Below are 21,337 nucleotides of genomic sequence, written 5' to 3'. Positions count from 1 at the left end.
TTAGCTTAGCTGTTGTCAGAAATTGGTTTTGTGAGACATTATAATTTGAACTCCAGTATAAGATGAGTATGGTCAGAGATAATAATGGCTTTAGACTTGAATCTCCATAGGTGAGAGAGGTAATGATCCTTAATAACCTGAGAAATTACCACATGCAGTTTTAGATGTTTACAGTGGCATGGAAAAGTTCGGGCACCGTTGCTTACAATGTCTGTTACTGTGAATAGTTAAGTGAGCAGAAGATGAACTGATCTCCAAAAGGCAAAAAGTTAAAGATCACACATATGTTTAATATTTTAATTTACTAAACTACTAATTTAATTTACCCAAAAAAAAAAAAATAAAGGTCCCGAAGCAAAAGTTTGGGCAACTGACGTGGTCTTAACTAACACACCTTGTATATGCTTTTTGTAGCCAGCTAAGAGTCTTTCAGTTCTTTCTTTGGTTATTTTCACCCATTTTTCCTTGCGATAGGCTACTAATTCTACAAGATTCTTTGGCCATCTAGCATGCACTGCTCTTCTGAGATCTATCCACAGATTTTTAATGATGTTTAGATCAGTAGACTGTGAGGGCCATCACAAAACTGTCAGCTGCTGCCTCTTGAGGTATTCCACTGTAGATTTTGAGATGTGTTTTGGACCATTATCTTGTTGTAGGACACATCCTCTTTTTAACTTGTGATGTTTGCTTCCAAAATTTACTGGTATTTATTTGAATCCATTCTACCTTCTACAAATGTCATGTTCCCTGTGAATGATGGAAATAAAAAGGTAATTTTGCTTAAAATATTAAAGAACTGTGTCCTCTTTAACTTTATGCATTTGGTAATGAGCTCATCTTCTGCTTACTTAGCTATTAACAATAGTAGACATTTTAAGCAAGGGTGACCAAATGTTTGCATGCCACTATATAGTCAGAGCTTTTTAGGACCTTCCTAAACTTGATTTTAAAGAATATTCCAAATACTCGCATCAAACATATAATTTCTCTCAGAAATTGTGTTTTTGTTTTCTTATTGAGTGGCAGTTAACTCATTTTTATTGTTCACCACTTTGCTTTCTTTTCTTTGCTTCATCTGCATGCTGAGTTGATACTATCATTCACCCTAGTTTTCAATGCTAAGTTATGATGAAGGTAATATAAACAGCTAAGTTAAAATTCTGCATCTAGTGTTCCAATGCAGGTCACATTCAGATTGCATGTGTCTTAACTGAAATTTTATCCTTTAAGTCCGATGATTTAATGTGTCTTAACTGAAATTTTATCCTTTAAGTCCGATGATTTAATTCCTACATCTACCTCAATATACTGTATATCTTGGGTGTGTGCAAGTCACTTAATCTAACGGTATGCCTGTTGGCAACATAATAAAATGACTGTAAATTGATTGTAATCTTTCCTGTTCTTCTAAAATATCTTGAATAAATGCATTAACCAGATACATTGGTGTGGTATATATATTTTTTCTTCCGCTTTAAGTTTTTTGTAAGTTGAACCTAGTTATGTTCTCCCTTTTTAAAGCTCTAAGGTAGTGAATTAATAGTGCATGCAGGTCATGTGGTCTTAATAGTATCACTGTGTATATGTACTTTTACTGCCTACTAACTTCCCCCCAATTTTCAGCTCTGTCATCATGAAGTTTGCTTTTACTTGGGGCAAGCATGAGTAAGAATTTCTTCGTAATTTATAACACAAGTGATTTTTTTTTTTTTTTAGTGATTTATTTAAAGAAACATTTAACATTTCTGGATTTTTCTAACAAATGAATCTCCTTGTCCTGAATATTTCTAAAAGTAAAAAAAAAAAATAGGCTTAATTGTTGTTTTAATTATTGTTAATCTTTTTTTTTTTCATTTGTCCATTTCTGTTTTGTTGAGAACCAGGGAGGAAACATGCTGGTATAAACAGAGTAGACAAAAGTCATCCTCAGGAATGTCTTTCAGCCAACCAATCACCCAAACAAGAGTAATTTCTGAGCTTGTAAACAGATATAATATCTCTAGTGTGTTCTCCAGTTTACCTTGGCCACCTCCGAAGGAGGTACCTGAGAAGCACCAAACCATTCCTGTGGGCTCCTATCCATCCAGAGCAACAGTAGCTGGTAGTCCTCCAGTATTCTTGGGCATCACATATTATGGTAGGGAGAGAGTCCAGCAACCCTGTGCAGATGTTTTGTTTTGGCCTTTTAACATAGGATCAAATTCTTTAACTCACTACCCAGAATTTATGAAAATAGAGATGTGTACTAAGTAGTCAACTGAGAGCTGTAGACCAATAGTTACCTTCCTCTTCACTTACATGTCCAGTACAGGGTTCTCAGAACTGCTGTTTCCTCTGTTTAGTCAAGGTCATTGCCATTTATACATAGTACATATAAATTTGGCCAGTCTAGACCTGAATCAAGGTCTTAACTACCCTTGGGGCACTGCTACAACTGAGGGGTATTGATCATCTCGGTCACCCCCAGGCAATACTTCCTCCATTTGTCAGCATTCTCCTCAATTTGGGTAAATGTTTTTCACACTTACTGGAAGCATCCTTGGTGTCATCCTGCCTACTCCCTTTTGTCATCTAATAGTCTACCTTAAGTCCAAAAGTCATTCTCAGCTTTGTTTGTATACTCTTGCCACTTGCAGGCTTTCTTTTTTAGCTGATGCTGCTTTTTTGACCTTCCTGTTTTCAAATTTTGGAGACCCTTGCGGTGACATTGCACAGAAATCTTTTGTGTTTAAATATTACACAGCTTCTCTTGTTGCTGGTTTCCACCATCTGGTTTTATGGCTGCTACCATGACCGGTACCAATATACCTCTGATCACTGCCTCTTTCAAGGTGCTTCCACTACTGAGGACTTGACAGCAGACATACCACATGCACTTCAGAGTAGGTCATCTAGCTGAAGCTAAGCATGTTTGGGCCCAGCCCAATCACAATCCTATAAAGGTTATTTCTTTATTCAGATGACATGGAAAAAGGTAAAGGTAGTTCACTGTAAATGCTGTTAAGTGTAAAATATGCCTTTTTTGTATTAAATCTACAATAGCTAAAACATTTGTCTTTAAATGTTTAATTACATGTGAAAACATCTTATCAAACATTGTTTTGACCTACTTTGTGTTTAATTACATTTTAGAAAAAAGAAAGGATGGTAATAATTTTAACTGAATGCTTAAATACTAGAATGAGTAAATTATCATCGTATTTCTCTGACAAGTATTTATCTTGTTTCTTTGTAGTGGGCTTATTGTTCCTGAGAAATATGCAAATGAGACTATACCAGAAGTGGTTTCCAAGTCAGGCTATGCCCTTCTGCACTTCTTCAGTGATGCAGCCTACAATTTAACAGGATTCAACATCTCCTACAGGTATTTCAAGAGCCTCAAATAATTTTGGACATATGCCGAATTTCTATTTCGTGTTAAGGCAAGACTTGAAATTAATTTTCAAAAGTGGTGGGGAACTCCCCATTAAAATGTAGAGCACAATTAAGCATTTGTGCAGGGGATTCATATTGTGTATTAAATGGCCTAATTTAAAGTTTATGCTTAAAATTCTCAGACATGCAAGCTTCATGCCTAAATTCAATGACTTTTTTTTCTCATATTTTTTCCTTAATCTTGTCATTTTGATTGTAAACTACAGAAACAATATAGCTGTCTTTGTCCAACACCAAGTGGAAAGCTTAGAATTTAACTTGCTCACCAAGGGGCACCAGAAAAAAGAGCAGAGTTTTAATTCAGTTAATTATCAATTTTGACTTCTGTAATGCTAATAATTAATTCAATGGTTTGGTAAGGCAGTTTTTTTTTTTGGCAGTTAGACTTTTGTGAAGGTAACTAAAGCACACTCCTTTTAAGAAACGGGACAACACAATTTATTGATAAAAACTATAACAAAAAAATAACTGCACATATATTGACATAGAAGACGGGACGTAAGGCATACAAGACAATTGTAAAATGCAGAAAAGGCTTGTTGTTCACTGGATATTTAGAGTTTTAATGTAGCATGGCATAGTGATGGAGATAAACAGTTTTAAAAATGCTAAGCCTTTAAGGATGGTGTGTGATGTTTTGGAGTTGTTGCTGCTGCTTTTCCTGGTTCAAGTGAAAAAGGTTTTTCGTGTGTGGGAGCGTACTCTTCCTCTTTGTGACGTGGTCTTTTGTTTGTGGTGTGCTGTGCTTTTCTCTGTCCTTTTAATGTGTCCCTCTGCAACTTTATAGGGAAAAGCATTGCTCTTTCTGGCATAAGAGTTTAACCACTGAATTTCAGCAGTGTGTGTGTTTGAATGTAATAGTTTCACTATATAAATTTCTATATCAAACAATGAAATGCTGTTTTTTAATTAACCACACTTAGTCACCACTTCATCAGAATTTTAGCGTTTTCTCAGTCATGTACTAGCCCAATATACTGATACTGATATGATACAGAGTATCATAACAGGCCAAACTAACCATAGAAAACAGTTTTTTTTAAATATATTTTATTAAAAGATCAAAGTGCATACAGTAACATAATCGTTGAAGAATACTCTCACATAACCAATATGTAGGTACAACCACTATGTTCCAAAAAAGCAAAAGAAATGACTGTTTCCATACTCGCAGCAGAGAACGCTATATACCAAAAGTCAAATGTGATTCTTTATTTAACAGCAAAATTCAAGTAAACACCAAGTGTGAACTATTTTACAATTACGTCCTTCCAAACTGTTTAAAAAAAACAAAAAAAAACAAAAACAAAACAGAATACAAGTAGTTCTAATGCAATCTATCATTGCCACTTCACACAAGCAATATAGTAATTCACTTTTTTGCACAATGTTCTTCATTAAGTTCAGGGACAGAGCACCATGACAACTCCCAAGACAAAATTCAGGAACTGATTATAGTCACTATACCGATCATTAAATACAGAGCTAGCATACACTATGATATAGAACTGTTAAAATGCACAAAGCAAACTGCAAGAAGAAACCTCAAAAGCAAAGTCAGGCATAGTCATAGTCCTAGAGACCTTGGCCAACTATCCATCTACCCTCTCCAGCACATTCTTTTGCAGAGTCAATGCTGGACTGCCCAGTCTGATAAAAGAACCCTTCTATCTGGTGATTCCAATGTTCCTTTATTTGAGATGACATTTTCAAAGGCAGGAGAATAACTTGGCAGTAGAGCAGTGGTACAGCAGCATCCCAAGAAGAGAGGGTTAGTAACAGTTTATAAATATTGTATTACTGATTTTTTTTGTTTGTTTTTGTGAAGATGACCAGCAGACAGAGATGCAGTATGCACCGCTAATTAGCAGCTCTAGTTAGGGTATGCTAGATTAAAGTATTGAGTCTTCAGCCTGAATTTAAAAGCTTAGAGAGAAGAAGTATCTCTTATAAAAGCATGCAGATCATTCTACAGCTTTGGGATTCTGTAACTAAAAGCTTGAGCTCCCACTGTCATTTTATTAATTCTTGGAATCATAAGCAGACTAGCAATTGAGATCTTTATGTACACTATGGTTTTTTTTTTTCTTTTTCTTTATTTCGCATTATACAATTTCTTGTATTAGGAATTTGTTAGTTTTCACATACCCCTTGGGGTCAGAGCGCAGGGTCAGCCATTGTACAACACCTCTGGAGCATTTGCAGGTTAAGGGCCTTGCTCAAGGGCTCAGCAGAGTAGGATCTCTTTTGACAGTGATGGAGATTTGAACCGGCAACCTTCGAGATGTCAGCGCAGATCCTTAGCCTAAGTAATAAGTTTGGATATGTAAGCAGGGCCTTAAAAGTAGGATTTAGAATATTACACTGGCTGTCATAGAGTTAATTGAACATGGTCTGAAGCTATTATCAGCAAGGACTATAAAGACTATTATTTTGTCATTTCTTACAAAACAGCTGGAGCAGTATCCCTACATCTTTACTATTGTATTTTAAATATTTTCCTGTTTCATTTTGCAGTACAGTACACCCCCAAAATTCATGGGGATTATGTTCCTAGAGCTTTCTCGAATTGTGAAAAACAGCGAATTTTGGATGTGGTTAAAAAAAATGCCAATTTTCATAGTTTAAATCCTAAATATGCCCCCAAAACACTTTCATTTCAAACTCCGCTTAACACGTTACCTAAAAATAAAGAGTGTAAAGGTAAACCTGTATACTGTACTGCTATGTCTCCTGCAGTGCTAGAATGTAAAATATTGATGTTACCGCTATATGTACTGTAGTTCATGCGTTTTCATTGTCAGAAGCCTTAGACGTTGCAGCTCGTTTCGGCGGCATTTTGGGGCTTTAACCCTTAAACTTAATGGGTTAATGCATCCCTGGATGCCAAATACTTTTTTTCTGCACTTTAATTAAACATCACAATTAACAAAGCAAAAGTGAAATTCTTATGAAAAACTTTTTTTTCCCATGCAAAGAGCATCACAATTACTGCAACACTGATCATTTTACATTACATTTTAGTTCTGTTAATGAACTGTAAAAACTATTTAAAAACTAATGGAATATGTAAAAGTGCAGGTGACGCCATGGATGAAACTCAGTAAATCACTGAGCCAACTGAACTGGCTGCACGCAAGCACACAGAGGTGAGAGCTCAATCCCAGGGACAGTGAGGCTGCAATGCTGCAGGGTGTCACGCTTGGGTCACAGAATTGCACAGAAACACAGGAGATTGTAGAGACAAGAACTTTATTCAAACACTTCAAACAAACATGTCTCTTTCAGATGTAAAAGGAGCTCAGTATGCAGTTAGTTATCGATTAAAGAATGGACAAACATCATAGGGGAGTACAACCCCCAACAGGAGCAGAGAATGTCTGTGGAAGGAGAGAGAAACAAAGCAATCAGCCAAAAAGGACAGGTACTGTTCAGGCTTTAAAGTAAGCGTAGCGCCAGAAGCCGCAAGTAAGGGAGCAATGTGAAGGTAATCTATCAGTTTTTTTTTTTATAAAGAGGGGGTTTTTGAGGAGCATCGGTGTGTTCAGCCCCCCTACTCACAAGGGACTGCCGCTAAGATTGACACTGTCTAGAGGACGGTGATTTATTTATTTTTATGGTGGAGATTCCAGGGGCGCACCCAGCCTTGACCCAACCCGTGTGCACTCACAAACAGAGACAAAAACAAAGCAAACCGGTAATCAAACAGCAAATAAACAATATAATGAAAACAAATGAAATAAGAAAACAACGATACCACCCCTGTTCCCCTTACAGCGATTACACATTAAATACAACAAAGCACAAACAAAACACACACAGTAAATCATGAAAAAGTTCATGAAAAACTGCAAAGGATGAAATGTAATAATGAAAATAGATAGTCCAGAGATCCGCACGTTGAATGGGAATGTAAAGATAGTCCTACTGGTAGTTCCTGAAATGGTGAAAACTGGTTCAGGAGCGCTCCTTTCTTTGCAGGATGGCCATGAATCCACATACAATCCTCATGTACACAGTCAGACAGCAGACAATCCAGATGCACGAAAAAATCCAGGACAAAATGAATAAGTACAGGTAACCCAACAGAAGGCAGACAGACAGGAACTTGAAACACAAATTACAAAAAAATTTTCTTTTTGCTTTTGGTCACTGGCCCCCTTTTCAAAAGTCACGCTTACATCTTTTAACCTCAACAACCCAAGCACCCTCAGCAGAAGACCAATCAGAGCCACTGCAGGGAGTTGCAGTTTCAAATTCTATTGGAAACTTTCACCATCCCAAGTCGTGGTTTTCTCTACATTTGCTTCCTGTTCTCTCTACAGTACAGTATTGCCACGATAAAAGCCATAAAAGTTGCAGAGGATATTTGCGGTTTCCACTATCAATTATTAGTTAGAAATCTGAACCATGACTTTGCGGGGGTCTACTGTACATCTTAGAATTGCAATCAGAACTACAAGTAGAATAGTCGTTGATTATATTGTGGATTGTGTTCAAGTATTACATCTAAGCAAAGGAAGTTCAGGAAGTAAATGATTGTGGTAGGAGCTTCCTCCATAGATATTTGGTCACCTTCATGACTTTAACCCTAGAATCCCTGAAGCCTACGAAAAAGTCATAATGCCAGGCCACCTTAAATTCCTTTGCACATCCTCACCAAATGTCTTGATCAGATCCGGCAGCAGGTAGCCTGCTCACTCATACCCCCATGGAGGCAGCTGTAGCCAACTCAGATGCTGAAAGCTATATGGCAGTGAGGTGTTTGGAATTGTATAGGATAAATAATATATTGTTATTTGAGATACATTAACTTCATGTGTGTTCTGTATCTACAAATATCTGGGTAAATGTAGGATGACAGGAAATGTGAGGCATAACTAAAACAGAAAATTTTTCATCTTACTGCAATAATGACAAAATGTTATACCTTTTGTTAAAGTGTTTATTTGATATTTGGACTTCAGTTTTCACATATGTTTCCTGCAGAGGCATTAGCTGTCTTGGAAATGTGTTCTTTTAATATTGTGGCTTATTAAATAATTAAACAATATCATAATATACCTGAAAAGGCGATATCCCTCCCATAGTGATTACGGCGGTACAAGAATCACATGAGACAAAATATCTTTTAGCTTACATTTACTGACGCTTTACGCGTTACAGACGGGGAGGCATATGGACAGACTTTTATCCAGGTGGGAATCTGGATCAACACAGTCAGCCATTTTCTCCGTCCCTACGCTGGGAGGTTTTTCGACGAGCTTTGTCGATTCCGCCTCGAAGGGTCTGGCCACTGTCCAGACCTTTTATAATGTCTTGCTTCATTTGCTGGTCTTCTCTGTCTCCAAACAAGGGCTGAATTCCTCTTCCCCAAAATACAGACATATCATAGTGCTTACATGCCGATTCTCATTCTCCCAATAAGGAAAGGAGATTTGTGCTGATAGAGGACAGCAATACCCTAACCTGTGTTTAAGCTGACTATACAAGCCTCCAGTTGTTTTAGGCTATCGAATCTAATGCTTGGCTAGCACTTCTAACTGCTGAGCCTCTGTGTGCCACAGTTAACATGCACATGTGAATAAAACTCATAACAGTATTGTCCAGATATAGTGACATAAAGAAACATGTAGTATAACAACATATTATACACTTCACATCAGCATTTTGTAAATATTACAGTATAGCATGTATTCCATATAACAATATAATCAATTAATATTACACATTACACATTTGCAAGATAAAGACACTGATGAAGAGGTATGAAGGAATTTAAGGTGGCCCGGAATTACAACTTTTTTCATAGGCTTTAGAGATTCTAGTGTTAAAACATTTGAAAATTTTTTTAAAGAAATTTCACAATGTAAAATTCAGCTTAAAACCCTTCATTATGTGACTTTACTTACTGCAGATGCTGCAAACTAGCATAGTCCTATTTGAGAAATAAAATTCTCTGTAGTAACTGCTTCTGTTTTTAAGGCATATATGCATAGTAATGTGGTAGAGATTTTATGGATTAAAAGAGAAAAAGTTAAAAAAAATAAATAAAAGTATTTGAATTTGTTTAAATTCATATTCATAATATTGTGAAGTACAGAGGAAATATTTCCAAAAACTTTGTTTATTGCAACAGTGCATCTTGCAGAGATTATGAACTTTTTCATGTATGAAACTAATTGTCATATTTGTTTGATGAGACACCAATGCACTTGCGTTTCATACAGCAGTACACAGTCTTATCAGCAAATCTCTCATAGAAGTGCAAAGAGTAGTATTCTTGGAGTTTCAGTAGTGTTTACATGGGCATCCTATGTGGAGTTTTCTTTTATTGCATATTTTACTAATAAACAAGCTATCAGATTAAAATACCTGTATTTTTGTTGAGTGAAATTGTTAGACCCTTTTCATGTTAATGTTTTGTTTATTCTCAACGTTGTAGGCACTAAACTTTGGCAGACCTTTTGTACTACTGTTATTTGTTTGACTTTGACCTTAATCTTGTGTTTGAACTGACTCTAAATCAATAATTTCCAAAAACATGTCTCAAAACAGCTTCTTTCCTAATGCAGCCTACATTTGTAAATATCAACATTTTCAAAAAAGAAATGAGTAAAAGCTGTATAGAAATTTCTTCAGAATCACACTTTTGAAGTAACTTGACAATCATTGTTCATATTCTCAAAATGCCTACATTGTATTTAAGCAGAAATGCATCTGGTTGTTGAGTGCTCCAAAATACTGTTTTTTTTTTTTTTTATATAATTATTATATTTTTGCACATTTTTCCCTCAAGTGTGCACACAGCCCATAGGCTTTGTTGTGCCATGAAGTGGATGCATTTTTGTGTGGTTATGTAAGCTTTTTATGGTACCTTCAAATTTGGGTTTATGCTAAAGTATGAAAAATCCTTCTAAACTATGAATGTTTTTTTCGGCTATGAAGGAGTTCAAAGTATTGATTACTCTTTCATGTGACTCCCAACATTCCATTCCCTGCCATCTTGCCTCCAACTGGATCCACCAGTATTTCCCAGCTTAATGGGAGTGGCATCTTTTCTCATGCATCATATTCATTTGACAGGGCCTATTCCCATTTAGTTATGGTCCAGTGATTGCCACTAGTATTTCCAACCTCAAGTTCATATTCCCTGTCTGGAACAGAGGAATTTGCTGTTCCCAACCCTTTTGTGTATACCTGACTTTTGATTATAATATTTTGGTGGTTTCTAGCTTATTCAGATACATAAAAAATATATAGGCATAAGCCTTTCCAGTTTAACCCTTTATAGTACTAGTGCTTAATAAAGTATAATACTTATCTCTTTGTGTGCTAATAATTCTTCCTGAACACATGTTAATCAACAGTAGCGTAAATATATTCCTCTATATTACCCGAATGGGCCCCCTTCAAATTGGGAACTAAATGCTGCCTTGTAGAAGGTGATGCCTCTGCACCAAATCAGTTCTGATCCCCAACAGGCCAGGCCCCATTGGTTCTCTGACGGTTTGGACTCTTTGGGGATGAGGCTTCTGAGAGCTTCTGAAAGGTGAAAATGGATTCTATTTTTAAAACAAAAATGTGGTAGTGTTGAGGTAGAAAATCCTGTAGTTGCAGCATTAGGCTCAGACACTTTGGAGAACACTTTTATTATCTTGTTGGATTATGGTTTTGTCTAAGAGTTCCACTTTTTGTCTGTCTGTGTGTTTAGCCAGGCTGTATTTTCAAAACACTTTTTTATCTATTTTATTTTCTCCATTTTGTGACACTAGGGTGTTGTACCACGTTAGCCATTATGAATGTAGTGAAAAGTCAAGCAAAATGACATATTTTCATGGCTAACTAAAAAGATTACAAAATGCAAGATTTCAAGCCAAATCAGGTCTGTTCTTCAGGCAAGATGCAATATAGAAACTGGAGTTCCCTGTGTTTATATACACTAGGCCTGCTTCTGTTGGCTCAGTTCCATAGGTTAGGTATTTCTAATGTGATGTTTCTTTTCATAAAGACCATTTTAATCAACTGAAGTAATTCCCAAATTATCTGTATTGTGCATTAAACAAAAGCAAGCAAGCCTAGCTAGACTTTAATGTTGTCTTTCGAAACATCTTTGTGAACATCATGAAGAATTTTATAAAAGCAAACCAAAGAATATGTAAATCTACATGAACTAAATACTACTTCTTTAAAGGCTATCAACATGAGCTGTACAAACCATTGTACTAAAGAAAGCTTTCACACTCCACATTACTGACATTAACCAGGTTTCCATCCAAGGAGTTTTTGCGAAAAAATATTTAGCGCTTCAAATTTTAGCTGTTATTCTGCAACTTCTGCTCCTGCTTTCTCCTGTACTGCTCCTTCGCCGCCCTAAGCTTGACTCGGAGTTCCTTCTGCACGTGCTTGAGCTCTTGCTCATCACCACCTTTAAAAGTCATTTTCTTCTGTTTCAAAAGGCCCTTGATGTCACTTGTAATCCATGGCTTGTTGTTAGCATAGCAGTGTACTGTTCTTACTGGAACTACAATGAAGCCGGGCATTGTTGTGTACTAGGAGGAACCTAGGACCCACTGCACCAGCATAGGGATTGGGTCCAAAGAATTTCATCCTGATATCTAATGGCAGTCAAGGGGCCGTTGTCTAGGCTGTAGAGGTCTGTACGTCCCTCCATGGGTATGCCACCCCAGACCATCACTAACCCACCTCCAAACAACATGCTGAACGATGTTACAGGCAGGATAACGTTCTCCATGGCTTCCAGAGAGCTGGAATGTCATAAATGTTCTGTGTGGTGATCTGTTGCTGCTTGCCACTGCGGTCAGGTTAGGCGGAAGCCCCAGAAGCATGTTGCGATTAAAAACTGGGTCGGTTTTAAGATGACATTTATGACGGTCTGCTTTAATGGCAAAGTAAACCATGGGATTAAAGTGGACATTTAGAGTTTAAAGCTGAAATTTTCACTTTATTCACAAAATAGACATTTTCATTATGTCCTTATTTTTTTTTCTTTCTCTGTGGCTCAAACACACCGCCATCCATTCTGATGGTATTGTAAAGATACAAAAAAAAAAGACGGCACAGAAGATGGTATGTGAGACTTTTAAAATATATTGCGTTGTTACTTTGGGAAATGTGCGATGCTTGAATATAAAGGCAATATGCATAGATTTTTATGTCAGCATTTTGCTTCACCACATCAAACCATTCGTTAAACATTGATCTGCAAAGCGGCTGGAGTAGCAAGAAATTCTGGCCGAAATTCAGGGTTTGAATGTGGAGAGTTATGACGATATTCCAGAGGAAGATGACATGACTGTATTTGGATAAATGTATATTGTTGTACATGAATAAATATAAGATATCCACTGAAAATAAGTCCTAGTGCATCTTTTGGAGCAAAGATTAATATAAGATCCGGTCTTATTTTCAGGGAAACACTGTATTGATCTTACATCAAAACATTTTTACAGGGTGTGTCCTGACTAACAGGTGTACACCAGGTTATTTTTCCAGAATGTTTTGAGTCTGAAGTGCATGGGCCATTGGTTGATTTGACATGGAATGACCCATATATTTTTCTACAGGTAAATGGTAACCAAGTCACATCTGCAGACATTTACTATAGCTCCCAGAACTTTGACAGTTTGTGTTGGTTATGAAAGCCTTTTGAATGTGGTGTCTGGAACAGTCCTTTCTTAAGGTCTTCTACAGAGCTGATGATACTAATCTCAAATAGAGATAAGACTCATTGCTGAAGACAGTGCCACTTTCTGATACAGTGCAATGCAGTGTTTATTGAGATCAGTAAAATCAGTGCTCCCGGAGTTATTTAACAGAGGCATCACTTTGAAATTCGGTTGGCCAGGGTAATGTTGCTAATGCTTGCCTTGTGATGCATAACTTTAATGTAGAATGGTTTTACTTAGTTGTACCTTTGTAGTCCAATATGTCCATCCAGAATAAGTTTTAGTCTTTACTGTCTGCCGTCAACTGGTTGGTTTTCATCTGGCTTCTCCTACTCATAGATGCTATACCCATTGCACAGTTATTGACCAGCTTCTCCATATTATGACCCTCTCTACAGACATTGTCCTAAAAATTTATTTTTGTGATAATTTACAATGTACTTTAGTAGAATTATGTATGCCAAATTTGGTGGGAAATGAGTGACACCTACATAATGTAGCAGTTTCCATTTTTCCGGTATATTAAATCTAGACTACCTATCTCTGGAGGAGGTTAAGAAACACAGCCTCTTTAAAAAATATGAAGTTAATGTTTATGTAACTCACAGCCCACTGAAAACAATAACAAATACTGTTAGGGATTAACATTTTATGCTTATTTTGCATTTGATTATTCCTAGCTGATAACTGAATGTTTTGTAACTGGAGCACCTTTGGAAACCTTTTAAATATAGTTTCCTGTGGCAAGAGTCTAGCCAGCTGTTTCTTAATCAGGTGGTCCAGAGCAGATTAATTCATAGGACTAATTTAATTTAAGTGCAGTAAGTGGCATATTTACTCACTTACAGAAATGATCATTTTCCACGTATTTTCATGATTGTAACAAATGTGAAGGGAATTATACTGGAAAATGTCTATTTGGAGCTTAATTTTTTAGTTTTTAACCATAGACACCACTGCACTTTAGAACTTGGGTTACATTAATAATAACAATAATAGGTTGTTAACTTTGTTTTAACTGAAGTTCAGCGCTTGCCTTTTTATTATTGCAAAGAGCATGATATTATTATTATTATTATTATTGCTTCTGCAGTTTTTTTAGACAGATCATGCTATTAAGAGATGGCACTAGTTTGATTTCTAGAGTGCAACCAAGGGGAAAGTATTTGATTCAATTTAAACTCTGTGGTGAGAATGAAAACTCAGGGCTTTATGAACTATGGAAGCAATGGCTAATATAGTGTATTTTCCCTTATTTTTTGTGTGTATTTGAGCTGTTTATTTTGCTTCTTTTTGCTTTAAGGAATGCAAAAGACTTCACACATTATAACTTGCCAACTTGCACTTAAAGGAGATACTTCTTGGAAAAAAATCAGAAGTGTATTGTGCCGTTTTCCTTACCTCATCCAGTAGGATACTCACTCTAAGTTAGGATCCCTTGTTGTTCCTTTCCTGTTAGCAGTGAATTAATCTTTATGTAGCAACTTGCGTGTAGCACACAATCATTTTGTGTTTTTACTGTTAATACTGGAAGAATTTACAATTTAGTTAGCCTGCATAACAGGGTTTCTTTTGAATCTGTATGCGTATCCTATTGAGAAACTTGTTAAAGCCACTGGTTCATTTCTGCTTTGGTGTAGATGAGCTGTTAGGTTATTGAAAACAAAAATAAATATGGCTCAATGTTTTTTTTTTTTTTTAATCTAAGCCTCTTTTGAGGAAAGAAGGAATGAAGTTGTTTCTTCTTCCATCTTACATCCATTCTTAAAGTGTTTTAGGTACGTAATCTCTGACTTTAAGGGTAATTGTTGACACTAATTTGATGTGTTTTAAATGGGTGTAGATATATACGAGGTAAAACAATTCCTATCTCAACGGCAGCTGGCAAATCATTAAATAGTTAAAATACTGCAACAAAATATTATGTTCACTTGGCCAACAGAAGATCAACCCAGTAAAACATGAATAGATCAAGAAGAAAAACCTGTCCCTGCTCCCACCACTTGCAACACTTCTTCAGAATATTGCCATTTATTTGCTATTTGGTGTATGTACTTTTGAAGAATAAGTATAGTTGGCCCGCCATATCCACAGAGGATTGATTCCAGGTTCCACCTCATATATAAAGTCCTGTATGTAAAGTGGTATGGTATTTGTATATAACCTACACACATCCTCCTAGTCCTCTAGGATAACTAGGCCACTTGATTTAGTGATTTAGCTAAGTGAAGAGCAGTGTGGTGACCCAGCAATTGTCCGATGTATAGGACCTATAAGTTTACTCATAACTTCTTTTTTTGATTGCTCCCGTATGAGCCATTTTATTCTCCATTGCGGGAGACTCCAATGCAGTTTACTATAGCAGGGTATGTCTGCAGAACACTTCATTTGCATGAATTTAATGTCCTGCTCGATTCATGGCAAATTCAAGTCTTAGTTTTAGAAACACTCTTTTTTTCTGCATTTGCTTAAATCCTTGATGCGGAAGGACAACTGTAATGTATTTTGTCTCTTAACACATTCCTTCTCTGGTACAGAGTCTCTGTGTCCAGGCACTATTCAAGGATTGGATGTACAGATGGTCCACTCCTACAAATACTTGGGTCCACATTAATGACAGGGTGGACTGGTCTCGGAACACAGAAGAACTTTATAAGAAAGGGCAGAACAGGCTATTTCTTCTTAAGGGACTGCGTTCTTTTAATGGGGGAAGAGACATCTTTCACACCTGTGTTGGCCCCTGCGATTTTTTTTTTTGCTGTAGTGTGCTGGGCTGGTAAGATCACTCTGAGAGAAGCCCACTGAATTAACAAGCTGATTAAAAGTGCAACCTCAGTTATAGGATGCACTCTGGACCTCCTGGAAGTAGTTTCAAAGGAGAGAATTAAAGCAAAACTGAGTACACAATACAATCCAATACAATACAGTTTATTTTTGTATAGCCCAAAATCACACAGCCTTGGCTCTTTGAGAAGACAAGGAAAAACTCCCAAAAAAAAAACCTTTGTAGGGAAAAATGGGAGAAACCTTGGGAAAGGCAGTTCAAAGAGAGACCCCTTTCCAGGTAGGTTGGGTGTGCAGTGGGTGTCAAAAGAAGGGGGTCAATACAATACAATACACAGAACAGAACAAATCCTTAATACAGCATCATAATAAAAGTTTTAGAAGCACGGAGCAGAATTTAACAGTAGATGATATCACATAATAAGATTTGGATATTTTTAGAGTCCTGGAGACCTCATCCATCAAGCTGCCTCCCCATTGGGCCATTCCACGGCTGAAACGTTGCTCGGCCAGCCAATCCGATGAAAGGACCCCTTTTTCCCATGATTCCTGTGATCCTCCATCAGGGATGAATTTACCATAGGCAGGCAAACAACTTGGCAGGTGGGCCGTGGCACCAATTGCCACATTTGAGTACCGAGAACAGAAACAGAATAGGTGAGGGTTAGTAACAAATTATAATAATCATGTTACTTGTGTTTTAGTGCTAATGACTAACAACAGAGATGCAGTCTGTACAGTAAATCAGCAGCTCTAGTCAGAATATGCTAAACTGATGTAGTGAGTCTTCAGCCGAGATTTAAAGGCAGGAAGACCACTCCACAATTCAGGGGCCCTGTAACTAAAAGCCTCCCACTGTTATTTTATTAATCCTTGGAATCATAAGCAGACCGGCATCTTGAGATCTTAATGTGCGCTCGGGTTTGTAAGTCATGATAAGTTCAGACAAGTATGCCGGACCTTGGCCATTTAATGCTTTATTTATTAAAAGGAGGATTTTGAAATCTGCTCTAAACTTAACCGGGAGCCAGTGTAAAAATTCTTGCAGCCGCATTTTGGATTAACTGGAGGCTGTATAAAGAACAGTTTGAACAGCCAGTTCACACCGCATTGCAGTAGTCAATCCTACTAGAGATAAATGCATGAATTAATTTCTCAGAATCCTTTTATTTAGAAAGCGCCTTAATTTCCTAACATTTTTAAGGTGGAAGAAACATGTTTTGGACAACTTTGTAATATGTGCTTTAAATGACATGCTAGAATCAAAGATAACTCCTAGATTGCGGGCTGATTCAGTAAAATTTATTGCTGTGATCAGCGTCATTTCCTCCAACAATTAACATCTCTGTTTTATGTGTATTTAAAGACAAGTAGTTCTCATTCATCCACTCCTTTAATTCACTAACACAACTAATTAAAGACAACATAGGAGAAACTTCATTTGATTTAAATGAAAGGTATAACTTGGTGTCATCTGCATATGAGTGAAAATTAACATTGTTTCCTAATGAGAGATCCCAGTGGAAGCATGTAAAGTGAAAACAGTAAAGGTACCAGTACTGAGCCCTGCGGGACACCATATTGAACTTCTGTGTATAATGATGGAGTACTGTCAGCACATTTCTGTACATATTGGAATCGATTTGATAAATAAGAACTAAACCAAGCGAGCATGGTGCCTGTAAGCCCAACATCGTTTTCTAGCCTGTGCAGTAAAATAGAATGATCAATGGTGTCAAATGCTGCACTTAAGTCTAACAACATAATTACAGTGGAGTTTCCTTCATCAGTGGATATCAGAATGTCATTTACAACCCGTGTTAGTGCAGTTTCTGTACTATGACCAGTGCGGAAACCGGACTGGAATTTCTCAAATAAATTGTAATGCGTAAGGTGTGACTGAAGCTGACTGGCGACTACTTTTTCTAGTATTTTAGAGAGAAATGTTAAATTTGAAATAGGCCTATAATTATTTAGTATGTGTGGGTCTAGGTCTGACTTTTTAAGTAAAGGTTTAATGACCGACACTTTTAGTGCATCAGTTACGGTGCTATGCAGTAATGAACTATTGATAATGGTTAAAATAGGCACTTTTTACTAGTTTTGTTGGCACTGGATCTAGGGAACAAGTAGTGGGCTTTATTTTAGTAATTAATTTTTTATATGTATTAATGCTCTCTGTCCATGCAATTTGAAAGACATGTAGCTTTGTTGTTCTCCAACTGTGCTCCAGTTTTCGACACTCTAATTTAAGAGCTCAGGTATTTTCATTAAACCAGGGAGAGTTTCTATGTGCTTTGATCACTTTTTGTTTTAAGGGCAGCCACTGTGTCCAGAGCATCTCTCAAGGTCACATTATAATGTGATGTTAGCTGATCTAAATTGTTTTCCACGTTTACATTTGATGTTAACTGATCTAAATGGTTTTCCACAACTACACTCGACTTACTCAAGGTATCTATAAATTTTGAAGCAGAATTACAATCTAGATGTTGCACTGTCTTTGTTTTAATCTGTGAGTATGTTGGCATGGGCAGAACTAAATCAAACGTAATTAAGAAGTGATCGGAAATGACTTCATTTAATGGAGTAATATTTAAATTTTGAATTTCAACTTTGTAAGTTATAATTAAATCTAATGTGTGGTTATGATTATGAGTTGGACCTTTGACAATCTGACAAAATCCTACTGAATTTAACAAATAAGTAAAACATTTGCTAAAAGTGTCAGTTTCCACATCAATGTGTACATTAAAATCCCCCATCAGAACTACGTGATCATAATTTATAGCCAAATCAGATAGAAGGTTGCTAAATTCAGTCATGAACAATGAATATGGCCCTGGTGGTCTGTAGACTAGCACTATAATTGTGTTGGAATCTGTTTTAATATTTAAAATGAATGCCTCAAAGGATGTAAAGTTGCCTAAATTTTTAGGAGTGATTTGCATTTTGTTACAATGAATTATTCCAAGGCCGCCTCCTTGACCAGAATCTCTAGACTTATGAAGGAAAGAGTATCCATCTGGTGAGCCTCAGCTAGGGAACAGTGTCACATTTACTAAGCCAGGTTTCAGTAAGAAGACACAGATCAGATTTTGTACTTAATATAATATCATTTACCAAAACAGCTTTAGTGCCAAGAGAGCGAATGTTCAATAAACAGCATTTAAAACTGCATGGTTCTTTCTGAACTGCTGATATATTTTTTGTTTTAATTTGAAGTAAATTTCTATTACAGATGCCCCTGGTGGAGGTCTGGTTTTATCCCTTGGTCTAATTATACACCTTATTTTTTGGTTATCAATTAATTTAAGGTTTGTATCAAGACTAAATTTACTGGATGCCCCACAACAGGGATTATGGGTAACAGCTTCAGGAAAATAACAGGTGGGATAAAAACAGCCTGTGATTTAAGATCACATGACTGCGGCCTGGATGGTGCTCTAATCAGTCAACCAGGCAGTTTTGCTGCCATATTTTGGGATAATACATAAGATCCCTCCAGTTAGGATGAAGACCATCTCTTCTGAAAAATCCAGGCCTTTCCCAAAAATCATCCCAATTGTTCACAAATGCTATGCTTTTATTTGCACACCAGGTTTCTAGCCAGCAGTGAAAGGAATGCAATCTGCTATAAATCACATCCCCTCTATATAATCTTGGTAAGGGACCAGATACAATTAAATTCCGACATTTTGTTTTAGCTTTGGTGCATAGAGAGATGAAGTTCGCTTTAATACCTCAGATTGCTGTAAATAAATATCATTAGTGCCGACATGCAGCAATAAGGTAGATACTTCATCGTCGGCGACACGGTCCAATGCGGCCTCTATGCCAGAAATCTTGGCCCCTGCAAGTCACTTAACATTAACTGCTGGTTTAACATAGTTTGGAATTCTAACATTCCGCACTATGGAATCGCCAATTATGAGCACTTTATTATTCTCAGTTTCCACAGGCGCTGCAGAGAGCTGAGAATCTGTTCTGGGTCCAATTGGTGACCTGGGTGCTGGGGACTAAATTTTGGATTCTTAGACCCCGTCTTACTGTTACCCACTGCCCTGTGGCTGAATTGGTGCTGCTGATTTCGCCGCACTGACTACAGTGGGACCTGGAGAGACTGAAGCGAATCAAGTAGCGAATTGTCTAAACAAACCGAGTCGATCCAATTTTCGGTTTGCCTAATCGCTATCAGATTCCTAACGGTCCTCCAATCGCGTATTTTCCGACCAACTCTAAATTAACTAAACACTTTTGGCAGGTGAAGCTATCTACACTGTCGGCCGGAAAACCTGAACTGTACATACTGCAGGACACACAACATATAAACATGCCCTCGATGGGCAGAGAGCAGATAGAACTTACGTTAAGTGTTGAAGTCATCTTTGCCGTTTTTATAGGTGCTTCGGCGCTTTCCGTGTTCAGCTGAATCACTACGAGACCGTCGTCTTTAAGTTTCCACCACCCGCTGAGCGATAATCTTTAATTTCTCACTGCCGGTTATTTCTACTGGTCAGCTGCCGGCTTTACCTCAGGTGAACTTGCTTGGGTGCTTGCAAAGGGCTATGTGCCTGTGGGAGACGCCGCTGCTCTGCTCTCTGCTTCTGCATTTATGAAAAATGCTGTATTTCCTCTCTATGATACACTAACTGAGTACTTTCAGTCAAAGAATTATTCGGATTATTCAGTAGAAGTGTGTGAAGAAATGCTGCTGAGTCTCCTTTTATACCAACAGCAACACACCTGTGTAACACCTCACTGTGCCTGCCAAGTCAGAAGTTTCCTTTCTTTTACATTTTTTTCCTTTATAGTCCTTGTTGTGTGTGTTCAGACTGTCTGTCTGTCTACTTGTTTATCTACCTATTTGTTCTTAAGCTTCTGTAAAAAATCCAAATCTCCCTCAGGGGCAAATAGAATTCTTTCTGTCTGTCCTCATTGGCCTAATCTGCCGAACAGCAGCTAAAACTTCATCATGGATTTGAGAGTTGGTTAGTTGCATCTCACTTCTGTCCTTATATGTATTTGTCGAGCCTCTGTTTGTATATGATTTTATTTAGTCAGATGGGCTCTACTCCTAAGAATACCTGACCTGATTTGTGCGTACTTGGGACACTTTTTACTTTTTCCCTGGCTGAAAATTTGCATGCAGGGCATATGCTATAGGTACTGGGTGGAGAAACACAAAATAGCTAATTTAAAACAGCATCTAATAAGAGTCTCCAAAAAATCAACTGAAATGGGTAAATTTTAAAACTTTGGTGGGGAAGGGAAGTGGTCAGAAAACAAAACTAAAAAGACTTTGATTCATCATCACAGTGGCAAAGCTGGTTGGTCTGTAGTTAATGAAGTCTGTAAATATTTATCTTCTGTTTCCTATTTTTTCATTTTATGATACCAGCTACATTTAAAGTGATGCATCTTAG

At 37.1% G+C, this 21,337-nt stretch overlaps 1 protein-coding gene across 2 annotated transcripts in view; it reads left to right on the top strand.

Annotated features, from left to right (window-relative positions):
* Positions 1–21,337, top strand: part of atrn (attractin) — a 295,073-nt gene that overhangs the window by 88,724 nt on the left and 185,012 nt on the right. For both annotated transcript variants that reach the window (XM_039751934.1, XM_039751935.1), the window contains exon 4: positions 3,239–3,367. In XM_039751934.1, the coding sequence (XP_039607868.1) occupies positions 3,239–3,367 (129 nt within the window). The remainder of the gene's footprint in view (positions 1–3,238; positions 3,368–21,337) is intronic.

This window comes from Polypterus senegalus, chromosome 4, assembly GCF_016835505.1.
Source record: "Polypterus senegalus isolate Bchr_013 chromosome 4, ASM1683550v1, whole genome shotgun sequence".
Lineage (NCBI taxonomy): Eukaryota > Metazoa > Chordata > Cladistia > Polypteriformes > Polypteridae > Polypterus > Polypterus senegalus.
This window is presented reverse-complemented; position numbering and strand designations above follow the sequence as displayed.